The following is a 13,740-nucleotide window of genomic DNA, read 5'->3' on the forward strand; positions in this document are numbered from 1 at the left end:
TATTAATGTTTTTATACAATTTTTCGTCAATTACAATAATTTAATTATATATTTATTTAAATAATATACATTTTTTATTTTTTTATTGTAAAGATTATAATTTTTTTATTATAAAGATTCTATATTTTTTTTATTATAATATTTAAAATATATTTTATTTTTATTTTCAATGTAAGAAGGAAAAATAAAAAGTATGCATTTAAAACTAGATTGAAAATTTCTAAAGTACCATCTCACAAAAATCAATATGCATGGCATGAGACATTTGAGTAGTATATGATCCGAAAGAGAAGTTATCCCACGAAACTAACTACTTGATACCTAACCCAACTGTGATTCGTACATACAATGCTTTGTCTTAAACTTGCATAAATTTTACTCAAACTAGTAAAATAAATATAGTTATCACTTATCAGACGATTAGTCACCAATTGAGCTGGAAAATACTCAAACTCGTTCACCTGTTCAAATATATTTTAAATATCACAATTTTGAATGATTTACTTAGACAAGTAAATTGTTATACCATTTTTCACTTTTTGGATTAACTCTTGTCAAAAATAGGTGAACGATCATTGGAAGATGTCCCCACTCCCAGTATATCCATCGCCCTCATCCTTTGGATCTCTCTAGCTGTAATGATAGCAACATGTGATTTCATACTTTTTATTATATTAAAACAATAAACATAAGAAGTAATTTTAAGAGAAGTACTCTTGATCCTAACCAATACATAATAATATTACGTCTAGATTAATAATCACTACCCAATTAAGTGAACTCCATAATATAGTCGCAAGAAGTGACAATCAATAATACAAACATGTGCAAATTGGCACACTAGAGATAGAGAAAGCAAAACAAGCCAAACCCAACACTTGGGTGTTTGTGTTTCTTCTTTTTTTTTCTTTTTTTATACTAATTGTTTGCCACTTAAAGGGATCAATAATGGGCATCTGAAAATGACAGAATATTGAGGATATGCTGAGAGGGAAATCATGCGTTTAATAAATGAGTAGTAATATTCATTGGGACCAGGAAAAAGAGACAGGTTAAAGGCTCTCACAAGCTCGTGCTTTGAACAATGGGTACTGTGGACCATGTTCTCTAACATAGCTCATGTCTTGTCCTTAGTAGAATTGTCAAAACATTAAAAAAAAATCTGTATTTGAAAGGTGAAAGGCCACTTGTTTTGCCATTCACCATTATCTCCTACTCAGCAAGAAAAATATCTCTCATGACATACAGAAAATTCCAGGAGTTCAAAAGTGGCGTATAAGGAAATTTAATTTCAACCTCTACATACAGCTTGATCTTGATAGTGGATTTTCAGAGCCATCAATCTCATGATATTGCCGACAATATTATTTTTGTCATACTATATTACGTATTGTCACTATACTAGTAAATTTGATATTTCTTACATTGACAATCAAGGTAAAAAAATGATCTCTTTATCATGAAAAATCATGCTTGGGTGGTTGGACAAACACAAAGGCAACTAGCATAGAAGAAATTGTGAATACTTATCTCTATTATCATTATTCTTCCTTTAACATTTAAAGTCATAACCCATATTATATTTTGAAAAAGAAGAAACAATTCAGACTCGATGCTAAGTATAGTTCCCTAGAAATAACAACATTACTTCCTAAAAATTTCTTACTTTGATAAACATAATAAGTACCTTCCTCAACTGATAGTTGCATTGACCTTTTCTCCAGCTCAACGGCATGTCTGCTAAGTTCAAGCGGAGATAAACGAAAGAGCACTAACAGAGTAACCAAAAAGAGCATTTTCAGCACTGGCAATGATTATGAGGAAAAGAAAAGGAGAAAAAGAAAAAACCCTTTAGATACAATCTACGGAACATCGCGACTTACTTTGAATGTAGTCCCTCTGATCAGATTCCTCACACTGCTTCAGAACTTTCTGCAGATGAATGAATCGTTCCATCCTCTCCTGATCACTTTTCCCTTCAGTGTTTGCTGTATCAGAAGTCAGTGAAGGCAGGCAAGGCATAGAATCCATCATCAGAGATAGCAACATAGTGTAAGTATAAGAGGCTTACCAGGTGAAGCAATTACAGAAGCAGCATAAGGTGGTGCAAATGCAGGTGGATATGATGTCCCATGATCCGGTTTCTTGTTCGGCTGCTCAGGTAGGTTTGGTTGCTTTTGTAAATACCGTTTCAAATTAACAGAAACAGCATTATCTTCTGGAATGTTCTGATTTCTTCGTTTACCTAGTTCCAAATCAAGGCTTATTCCAGCATCCGATTCGAGTTCATTTAAACCATTGCCCTCCAAGGACTGCTTGCTCGGAGGGCTACAAGGGCATTCGGAGGTGAGTATCTTAGTTCCAAAAACCTTGATACTATTACTGTCCATCACTGTTCCTCCTGTTATACATGAACTCTCCGGACCATAAGATATGAACCTTCTGTTATCATTTTGCAAGTCCCTTAATGCCACCTTTTTCACTGCTATTGGAGATTGTTTATGGTAAGTGGACAAAGCTGTCCTGCTATTGCCCCATACATTGTTTTCAAGATTCGAGTTTACCATTTTAGAACCAGCAGAACCTAGTTGGCTAGGAAAATATCCTAAGGTATCTTCTTGCAATCAAAACACTTTTTTTGATAATGTGTGATAGAGAAAAAAGCGAGTATATGTGCTTAATGATGAGATTTAACTTTCCAGATCAGAAATTAACTCATTTACCACATGTGATGCTGCTGTTAACTTAAGACAGACAAAAGTAGTTTACAGCAAATGAGCCAATCCAAACAAATTATTCCCTGTACTGCAGAAATGACAACCAAACACCAAAAAACAGTGCATTATAATATAGGTAAAAGGAAACTAGATCATGATGTTGCAAACAAGGGGGAAAAAATAATTCAAAACAACCAGACTAAGTCTTTTAATTGACACTGAGAAATCAAAACACAATTTTCTTTTTGTGAGTGTTAAGACATAGATAATTTTTTTTTTATAAAAAATCCGATTCAGTCAAGAACAAGCTCTACTTTTCTTCTTCACCAACAAGATTTGCCTAACAACTTTGACGAGAAGAGAGTTCATACATTTTTCTAAAAAAGATAAAAATATAGACATATATAATCCTTAAAAATCATTCAGATTTAAGTTTTAACATATCTAGGTTTATAAAGGCTATTTTCCTTTTCATATCATATAGTGATAATATTCAATGAGCCAAGCACAACTGTATACTAGTATTGACAATAAAATCAGGTAAACTGTATACAAGGCAATTTGAATTTAAGCTAAAGGGTGACTTAGATCAGTTGTCCTTGGTAGAAAACAATATCAATAGAGGGTTTTAAGAGACAAAACCAAATAGCATATATATTAAAGAAAAAGAGGGTTTTACAGAGGGGAATCTCCCTAGTGTAACCCAGAATTTTTCATAAAGAAAGAAAAGAAACCTACAATTTTTTTCTTTTATTATTATTATTATTATTCTTAGAAAAAGCATTGAAATATATGTACAACGTATTAAAGCATGCAGTAGGCAAACAGTATCGGCTCAAAACAAAAACGCAAATTATGTTATTAAAGTTTGTGCCTTTGTTTACTGCTGCTAGGTCAGAGTCGATATTTCAAAGAACACATACCAGTGAGTACAGCAATGGCGGATTCAAGAAATGTTAATAAAATCACGTAAGCGTTGAAGTGTGGTGGGTGGAGTTGGATCAGTTTATGACAGTGCAATAATAAAGTGTGAAAGACATAGAAAATGAAGAAAGAGTAGAGTGTTTTACCAGAGAAGAGAGGAGCCTATGCAAGAAGGTTTGGAGGTCGGTGGATCTGCCATCGAAGAAAAGAGAGAGAGATTTGAAAGAAGAAAGTTTGGCTCCAAAACCAAAACCAAAACCAAAACCAAATTGAGTTTCTTTCTTATTGGGCCCAAGCTGTATAGGTGTGGCCCATCCACACTGTACGGACATCACTGCCTGCCACTATTGTTAGTTAATTAATGCTAATTAAATTGGTTAAACTGAACTAAAAGGCACTATTTTTTTTTTTTTTTGTTTGCAACGACTAAATTCATTAAAAATATATGAAAACTATACATATTATGTTGATTAAATAAATACTATTGATAATCAAAATAATATTATACACCTAACAAAAAATAAAAAAATTCATATCTAGCTAAGCAAGTTATTTATTCATGCAAAGAGCATACACAACTAATCCATGAGCAACACACATTAAAAACACTTTTGAAAATCTGAATAACAAACTTGTAAAAAATTCTAATAATGATTTTAAAATCATTTGAGCGGGAACTCTAATAGTAAAAGTAATCATAGTTGTAAAACTTTTGTAACAGACTGCAATCTATTGTCATCATCAGCGGCATGCAATTTGTTATAAAAACTCGCTATCATTTCTCTAAATGCTTGAAGGAACAATAATGTTTTAACTGCACATAAACAAACAACATATTAGTGGGACAAAAATTAAAATAATGAGTAATTAAATATTATTGCAAATTTATATTTTATTTTTACTAAATAAACAAAATAAGCATTAATAGAAAAATTTATAAAAAAAAATACCAACAATAGTCAATATTAAAAAATAATTTCGAACAGAAAAATTATAAAGAAATGGAAAAGAACTTATCATGTCAAATGCAATTAGTTTTTGAAGTAGATCCACGAGCTCTAATTCAATCATTAAAATAACTATTATAACTTAAAAAACATCAATAACTTTATAACTCAAATAACACAACCTAAAATTAAATCTTAAATTATATTGTAATGATCTCATTTAACTACTTTACATGAAAAGATTTAATGATAGGAAAAAAAATTGTTTCAAAAAAATTATATGATAGAATTTTTTTAAAATGATTGAGAAATATTGTATGATTGAAAGGAAAACTATTTATCAATACAACATGCTATAAATTTTTTAATGATATAAATTAATTTTAATAAAAAATTAAATTTTTAAATAAAGAAACTGTCTAAATAACTACATGATAAAAAATAAATTGTTAATTTTAAAAGGAAAAGACTTTTAAATCCAAACTAAACAGTAAATTTAAAATAAGAATAGAGGTGATTAAAATTCTTTTAAATTGATTAGTGAAAACCCTAATGCGAAACAAGAATGAATTCAATCAAAATAGGCATTCCATTTTCAACTACTGACTTAAAACTTGAAGTAAAAGGCACTATTGGTTATTGGTGTTTAGTACATTTCTCGGTATCATTGTAATTAAGTATCGAATTTTAGGTAACTTAAGAAAATAATTTTTAAAAAATATCGCTAACTAATCATGAAGTGGCACCCATAAAAAGTATCGAGTACCATTGTTGTTAAATATCTTAACATTTACTCTTAACATTTTTTCTTAGTTTTTTTTTTTACTCTTTTCTATTAATTTTAATAATTTTTTATTTATTTTCAAATAATATATATTTAATTTTTTTTCCTTTACTCTAATAAGTTTATAATTATTTTTTTTTTGTCTTAATAGTCAACATATATTATATGTATTTTTTAGAATGTGAAAAAGAAGACAAAAAATAATTAGTATAAATTAAAAATATATTATGCAAAATAAATATATTGTAAATGAGGTATTTATATATATTAGGTTAATGTTACGTGCGATACACGTATATTTAGTTATACTTTTAGTTTTTATTTTAATTATGTGTATTTTTAATTTTATAAATAATTTTTTTATATATTGTGGATGTTATTCAATAAACAACCTTATTTTTATTAAAAAGAATATCTAATCGAAATTCTATCTATAAAAAGAAAACATAATAGTAATTTTTTTAAAAAATAAATGAAAATATTATCAAGATGCATAAAAAGCGATAATATTAATACTTTTTAAATTAAAGCAAACTACTTGTAAACTTCTTTTAATTTTTTTTTAAACAATGTTTAAAGTTTTGAAAATTTAAGGAAAACTATCTAAAGTTTAAAAATATGTAACAAGCAACATATTCTTTTATAAACACCATAAACACTTCCTCTTTTATAAAAAATACAAAAAAAAAAAATATTTGTTTGGTAACTACAATTGGGAAAGGAGTCACAACAGTGGGTAATATCATAAATATCTTCTCTATTTTATTGTTTTTTAAGATATTTTATAGATTTGTACAGTTAGATTAAATTTGAATCACAATGTTTTAAAAAAAAATACTTTTTTGTTATATTGCTAAATTTAATATAAGAGATACTTATAATTTAAAAATAAATATAATAATAGTAAAATATTTTTTAGATATGTGCAGTAAATTTAAATTTAAATCACAATATTTAAAAATAAAATAAAAATATTTTCTATTATATAGTTAGGGATATGATTTTGTCCCGTTATTGTACTTTTACGGATTGTAATCCGTGATGTACAGCAGCCGTCAGATGAGGGAGTTATTTGATCTGACGGCTGAGATTGATTTAGGGGTAATTAGGGTTAAAAAGTAGAAACGTACTCTAACACTCATTTAATGTACCCTGAGACCCATCTAATGTACCACGGAATACATTCCGTGAAAGTACATCACGGGACAAAATCGTATCCCTATATAGTTATATTTAATATAAGAGAGATATATCTTTTTGATGCAAACAGAACTCCTAAAATTTCTTTTTCACACCCTTTTAACTTTTTAATAAATACAAAATTCTCTCTTAATAATAAATATTAAATAAAAATTTTCTCCACACCTCAACAAATATTATTTATTAATGAGAAAAGAAAAGTGGTACAATCTTATCCCACTTAAAAATATAAATGACTAATATTTATTATATATGATTATATATATAATAAATGTGTGCAATTTAAAAGTATGTCACAAATAACACACAAGTATAATATATATTTATGTGGCAAGTCAATTTTTTAATTATATGTTTCATCCAATCATTTTAATTTATTTAAGATAGGTCCCACCTATTAAAATTGACTTACAATATATAAAAGATGATTGGTTGAAACACATAGGTGTAAAAATCGACTTGCCACATCGGCCCACCAGGCCACCACTTGCCAACAAACTCAAACCCAGGCACTGAGACCACCAACCACCACCACCGAACCTCCTCTCCTACCCAAAACTTAATCCAACAACCCCCAAATCTCACCTACCTAAATCTTTCTCTCTTCATCCTCATCGACTTCTCTCAACCACCATCGTCATTCGCCACCGCCCACCTAACCCTCCTCCAACCAAAAGCTCATTGAATTCGTATTTGTTTGAGACATTAGATGGTGGTGGAGGGTATGGCTTTCCAGCCAAAATATGATTATCGATGGGTTATCGATACTTTATCGATAGTTTATCAATGGTTTTGTCTGTGCACTGCTATTTTTATGCGCAAACAACCTATCAATAATCTATCGACAACCTATCGATAAATGAGGAGGTTTAGCCGGTCTTGGGCCTTTGGGTTTTTGGGTAGATGAGGAGGTTCAGTGGTGGAGGAACGAAAGTTCAGTGGTGGTGGTTGGTAGTTTCGGTGCCTGGGTCTAGTTGGTCTCGGTGGTGCGAGGAAGAGGAAGAGAGAATGAGGAAGAGAAAAAGACAGAGAGAGAAGGAAAATGAAAGGAATGGTATTTTGGTTAAAAATTGAAAACAATAGTATTTAATTGTATAAATTAATTAATAGTCTAAATTTTATTAGAAGGTATTTTTTTAAGCATTTAAAATGAAATTTTCCTATGTTATTTGTATATGCACATAATATTACTCAAAATTTAAATAAAAACTTTTGTTAAAACCAATCAATCTCATTAGTTACCCAACACATCATATAAAATTTGAAAAAAATAAATAAATAAACAGCAAAAATCCTTAAAATACGTTATTGAATTTGAAAGTACAAAAAATGTACTAGCAATTATACCAAAAGTATCCCTAGATAAGAATTTATATAATCGTATCGTATATAATCGTGCTATCATGTCATGTTGTGTGATGTATTGATTAATTGTATTATATTCGTATTTATCTCAATCATAACACGTCAATAATGTTGACACAATACAAATTGTAAGTCCCAACTATGTAGAACCTTACTGCATCAAAAAAAACAACTATGTAGAACCTTAAATCTAGAGTACTTAAAACCTTAAATTTTTACGTCAAAAAAAAAAAAAAAACCCTTAAATTTTGATTAATGAAGTATTAAAAAACATCTTAATTATGGCCTCAAATGGACAAATCTCATAAATTTGTTCTTCTACACCATAAATTAAGGTTCTACACATTCTAAATGTGTAATTTTTTTTTTAAAAAAAAGTATACCACATATTGAAATTTTTAATTTTTAATTTTTTTATTATGAAGCGGAATTTTTTTCAAATATAATGTGTTTTTTACAAAAATACTGTATACTGTGTTAAATTTTTACTATTGTTCTACAGTTGTTTTTTAATTATTTCACTGTTGTTTTTAGTTGTTCTGTTTTGTGTTCTACTGTTGTTTTATAAAAACACATTATTTTTTAGAAAAATTCCGTGTGATAGTATTTTGTAAAAATTAACTAAAATTTTAGTATTTTTATAAGTTTCCCAAAAAATACTTGTATGGTCCAAATTAAAAAATATGCCTCACTAAAGTTTTATTAAATTTCATCGCAAACTATCGTTTTGCATCGTTTTTGTCTCAAAAATTATATTTTAGTGGGACTATCATAATAAATTGCCTAGAAATTTAACTTTTCATGGTACTATTTAATTTAATTTAATTTTTATTTAAAAAATCAAAGCATCATTATTATCTTTGGCTGAAATATTAAGTTTTCATAACGCTATCGTTAAACATCATTTTTGCTTAACAATCAAGTTTTCATAACTAATCTTTAAAACATTTTAAAATTTGCAATTTTTAGAGTTCAAAATCTGGAAAGAAAAAGGCAAATAATTTTTTTAAAAAAATTATGCAAGTATTCAAAATTTATGGATTAGTAGTGTTATGAATATTTTCTTCACTTCAAGTTTTGATTCATTAAAATCACAAAGAATTTTTTAAAAAAAAATATGAAGAAAAATATATAATGTGCTAAGGAAGGATGATAAGGTGGAAAGTGGTGCCAATGATGTCAAATGGATGATTGTTTTTTTTTTAATATGGGTGGTGTGATTTGACGTGGGCAGAGAGAAGGAGAATAGAGTAGAGAGAGAATGAGAGAGAAAATGAAGAGGATAGCATTGCCTACTTATCGTGTTTAGCACTATAATGAAGTGTTATTTTATAATTGGTTAATAATTTTTTATAATATTTATTAAAATAAAATAAGTGAGACCCGATATTGAGTTACACCTCACAAGTGTGCTTAACACCATAGGTGTCTTTTAGTAGTTTTCTTTGAGAAAGGAACTTTGAATGAGAATGGCAATTTAGCCTATTTAAGTGAGAAAATGCATACTTTTGACACAATTATCAAGAACATTCTTATGAGATACTTATAGTGTGTATTACTATAATAAATTGTCGTCTTATAATTAGTTAGCAATTTTTATAATATTTATTAAAATAAAACAAGTAGAAACGACTATTAAGTTGCACCAATAGCGATATCACACTTCACAAGAGTATTAGATATCATTGGTGTTCTTTAACATTTCTCCATTATGTTATTGGAATTATTAGTATGTAATATTATTATTTTGACTTTTTATATAAGTTATGTTCATGTTTATTTTGTGTGTGCATATGTCATTATTATTTTTTTCAAACAAACCTTTCATTTTATTCCAAAATTAGAATGTTTTAATAGAATTTTATTTTCATATTAATATTTAATGTATTTTTCTTTCTTTTTTTTTTTTTTTTTGAGAAAAAGACCTCAAGAAACCACCTTTCAAGCACGAAAGGGGAAGAGACGCTGACTATATTAATGAATCTCACTAACAATGAGATTGTGAATACAAGAAGGATAACCAGACTACCAAACATTTTTTTTTTGAACAAACTGAAATTTATTAAACTAACCAAACCAGTACAAACCAACCCAGCCAAACCGGCTGCACAAAAACACAACACAGCAGGGTCACCACCTCTCTATCGTGGTCCTTACATAATGCCCTGCCTTGTTGTCACTTCTATCTATAAAGCATAAAATTCTATATTTAATTATCTGTTTAATCATCAAGCTAACACTACCCACAGTCATATATTTGGATTCAAACACACAAAGATTTCTATTCCACCACACAAAGTATAACACTGCTGCTAAAACACCATTCTGAAGTTGATTTCTCAAAGTGAAAGCAGCTTTCGGGGTCCCTTTTTGCATCTCCAAGGTGTTCTTCGGGCACTGAAAGTTACCAAACCAACTGTTAGTTGCAGCAGCAAGCCTCTTTGTGTAAAGGCAGTCCACACACAGATGGTTATGTGTCTCAATCTCATTTTCACAAATTGGACAAAGACTCGAATCAATATTCATCAATTTCCTCAAGTTATCTCTAGTTAAGAGATGATTGTTACAAACTTGCCAGTAGATGAATCTATGCTTGGGCATAATCAATCTATGCCAAGCATTCCTTGCATAATCAACTCTAGGAACTGTCAGAAGGTTTGAATAAAACAGTTTAACCCGAAACTTACCTTTTTTTACAGCTTGTTGGAGGCTTTGCTCGTTAGTTCTATGTCTGAGTCTCAACAGTTTTTTAAAGTACCAACTCATGTCATTTTTGATAGGCATAGTCCAGAGATTGTTGTCTTTGATATTATAGTACCAAACATTGCTACTATAATATTTTATTCTTACCATATACTAATATATTTAAATGTTTAATAGTTTTGATTTTTCAAATATATTTGATATAATTTATGGAGTATATTTTTTTTCTAAAATTAGGGAGTAGTATTGTTTATAGGAATTATTACATGAAAAATATAAATTGACACTTTATTTACAAAAATACCTCCATAAAGTGTGGACAATATTTATATTTTTTATGTGCTTTGAATTACCAAAATACCTCTTACACTATCACTTATACAATTAGACAATGGTTGCTGGGTGGTTCGCCAAAGGTTGCATCAGACGAAGGTTTCAATCAAATAAAGGTTGCTGGGTAGTTGGCCGATGGTTGCATCAGATGAAAGTTTCAATTAGACAAAGGTTTCTGGGTGGTTGGCCGAAGATTGCATCAGACAAAAGTTTCAATCAGGCGAAATAATTGTTAGCAAAATGTTTATGCAACTGTAATGCAACTATTATGAAACATTAAAAATCTAAACAGTGTTTCCACGTACATAACTCTATCTACATGCCTCTTCATGATTTAATATGAACAAATTCACCATTAGAAATTTGGAAAAGAACGAAAAATATACCAGGATAAATATTTAACTATAGTATTGATGTAATTTTTTTTGGATTATACTTGAGTTGGATTGTTTGGGAACTCCAATACAATTTTTTGAGATTTGCATCTCATGGATCTGAAAATTGAAGTCAGGACATTAGTTTTATGCAAATCAAATTGGAATTTTGGTTGAATTTTAGTTTCGTAGTAGTTTTTTTACACTTTTTTTCTTCATGAATTCGAAATAGCCCATGTTTTGATTGATTCTGGCTGTCTTCTCAGGTGAAGTCGCCGTAATTAATGGTGGTTCTCTTTCTGGTTGAATTTTCGTTTCAGTTACGTTGGGTTGCTGCGTGGTTGCGCGATGGTTATCCTGGAAGCATAGATCCTGGGTTGAAGGTGTGTTTAAGTGGTATTTGTGTAATTTTTTTATTTGAACTATATATTTGTTTATTTAGCCAGCTGAAAGTATTTTTTATAATATTGTTATTTTTTTTAAAACTGAAAAAAAACCCTTGTTTTATATTAGTTGTTGGTGTCAAATTTTATTTTTGTATTATTACTAAACTCAATTTGCTATCAACTATTTTTGTATCTTCCAGCTCTTTTGTAGCTTTTTATTAGAAATTTGCTTTTAATTCCTTAAATTTTAAAGGGTAAATACTATTTTGGATCCTGTATTTTTCGAAAGTTACAGATTGGACCTTTTGTTTTGTTAAATGATAAAATGGACCCTGTATTTTTCAAAATAGTAAAAATAGAACCCTGGGCTTAATTTTAAACAACTTTTTTTTAATATAACCAACTTGAAGGCAATTTCTAACACGAACAGATATAGAAAATATAAACAGTTTTGTCATAACACATTTAAATTAGATTATTATTAAATTTTATTTTGACAAAAAATCAGTTTAGGATTCTATTTTTTACCATTTTAGAAAATATAGAGTTCATTTTGTCATTTAATAAAACAGAGGGTTTAATTGGTAACTTTTACAAAACACAAAGTCTAAAATGATATATACCTTTAATTTGTTTTTGTTTTTTGTTAGACCAAAAATAGTATGTTTTAAATTTATTAACTCGCAAATGTAAAAATCTTGAATTTAATATATAAATAGTGAAAGTATTAGATCAAACCCAAAAGAAATGTATGAAGTTCAAAAAAACTTGTTTAACTTAAATTAATTTAATTCTAACTTAATTTTAAAAAAAAATTGAGATTTTTAGTATCAAAGTAATTTAATAAAATAAAGACAACAAATTAAAAATAATAATTTATAATTTGTGAAACCGTAACTAAATATAGAATTCACCCTCTCTCAAAATATATATATATATATATATATGGGTGACTATTCAATGATCATATTTTTATTGTAACCATATGGTTACATTTTTTTTTAACCTGTAATAGCAGGTTACTAATAGGTAGACTTTCCTTTTTTAAATTTAATTAATTATAATTAACTATTTTCTTAAAATACTTAATTAAATAGACATTCCTTTTTTAGAATTATTTAATTATAATTAACTATTTTCTTAAAATAATTAATCAAATATTTAACAAGACCTCTTTTAGCAATTAATATTTATATTTAAATCCTTACTTGAATTATTTTAATAATTAAGCCATTTAATTATAATATTTTACAATAAAATTTATTTTTTTTACAAAAATTAAACTTCTTTTGACACAAATTAAAATTGTCTTCTTATAATGAATTTTTAAATAATTAATTATTTTTAAATGATATTTAATTATTTTGTTACAATTATATGAACTAAGTATGAGGCCTCAAGCTAATCAATCGATAACAAGTGCAGCTATTTTTTTTTTCTAAAAAGTCCTTCAACTTATTTCATTTTTAACTTTTTAAATATATAAATAAAAAAATTAAATAATTAAGTGTAATAATTTAAAATTAAGATTACAAGTATAATAAAATTTAAATTATGAAATTATATGTCTATAATTTTAAATTATAAAAATTTTTGCTATAAAATTTAAAATAATTTAAGTATAAAAAAATAAATTGCTAAAAGATCCTTATATAGTAATAAATTGCAAAAAATTAATTAATTTATATATAATTTTAAAATATAATTAATCTTAATTAAAGTTTTATAAGGAAATAAATGATTAGGTTACTTTTAGGTTACAAGTTATTTATTATTTATTTTTGTTTAATTTCCAAATTAATCACAACCATTTAATAGTAATCCAATGGTTTAAAAAAATGTAACCATGATGGTTACAATAAAAATGTAACCATTAAAACCTCTTCCATATATATAAATATATATATAGAATTCACCCATACATAAATATAATTAGATTTATTAATATATTGATTCTCATTATAAATCAATCTTAATTTTTTTTAAACAGATAATTTTTAAACATTA

The 13,740-nt window shown here is 27.6% G+C and overlaps 1 protein-coding gene across 6 annotated transcripts; it reads right to left on the minus strand.

Annotated features, from left to right (window-relative positions):
- Positions 1–217: 217 nt before the first annotated feature.
- On the minus strand, positions 218–3,969 carry LOC115713792 (uncharacterized). 6 transcript variants are annotated; one of them, XM_030642280.2, is made up of 5 exons: positions 3,788–3,969; positions 2,072–2,800; positions 1,884–1,988; positions 1,688–1,771; positions 218–633 (listed from the first exon to the last, which is right to left on the minus strand). In XM_030642280.2, exons 2-5 carry the CDS (start codon positions 2,565–2,567, stop codon positions 545–547), a joined length of 774 nt encoding a protein of 257 aa, XP_030498140.2. In that variant the 5' UTR covers positions 2,568–2,800; positions 3,788–3,969; the 3' UTR covers positions 218–544. The 6 variants fall into 6 exon arrangements, with proteins under 6 accessions (XP_030498140.2, XP_030498136.2, XP_060961173.1 ...); XM_030642276.2 differs by having other exon boundaries at positions 2,072–2,805; positions 3,788–3,912; XM_061105190.1 differs by lacking the exon at positions 3,788–3,969 and adding an exon at positions 3,641–3,779 and having other exon boundaries at positions 2,072–2,805.
- Positions 3,970–13,740: the final 9,771 nt, after the last annotated feature.

Source organism: Cannabis sativa, chromosome X, assembly GCF_029168945.1.
Source record: "Cannabis sativa cultivar Pink pepper isolate KNU-18-1 chromosome X, ASM2916894v1, whole genome shotgun sequence".
Classification (NCBI taxonomy): Eukaryota; Viridiplantae; Streptophyta; class Magnoliopsida; order Rosales; family Cannabaceae; genus Cannabis; species Cannabis sativa.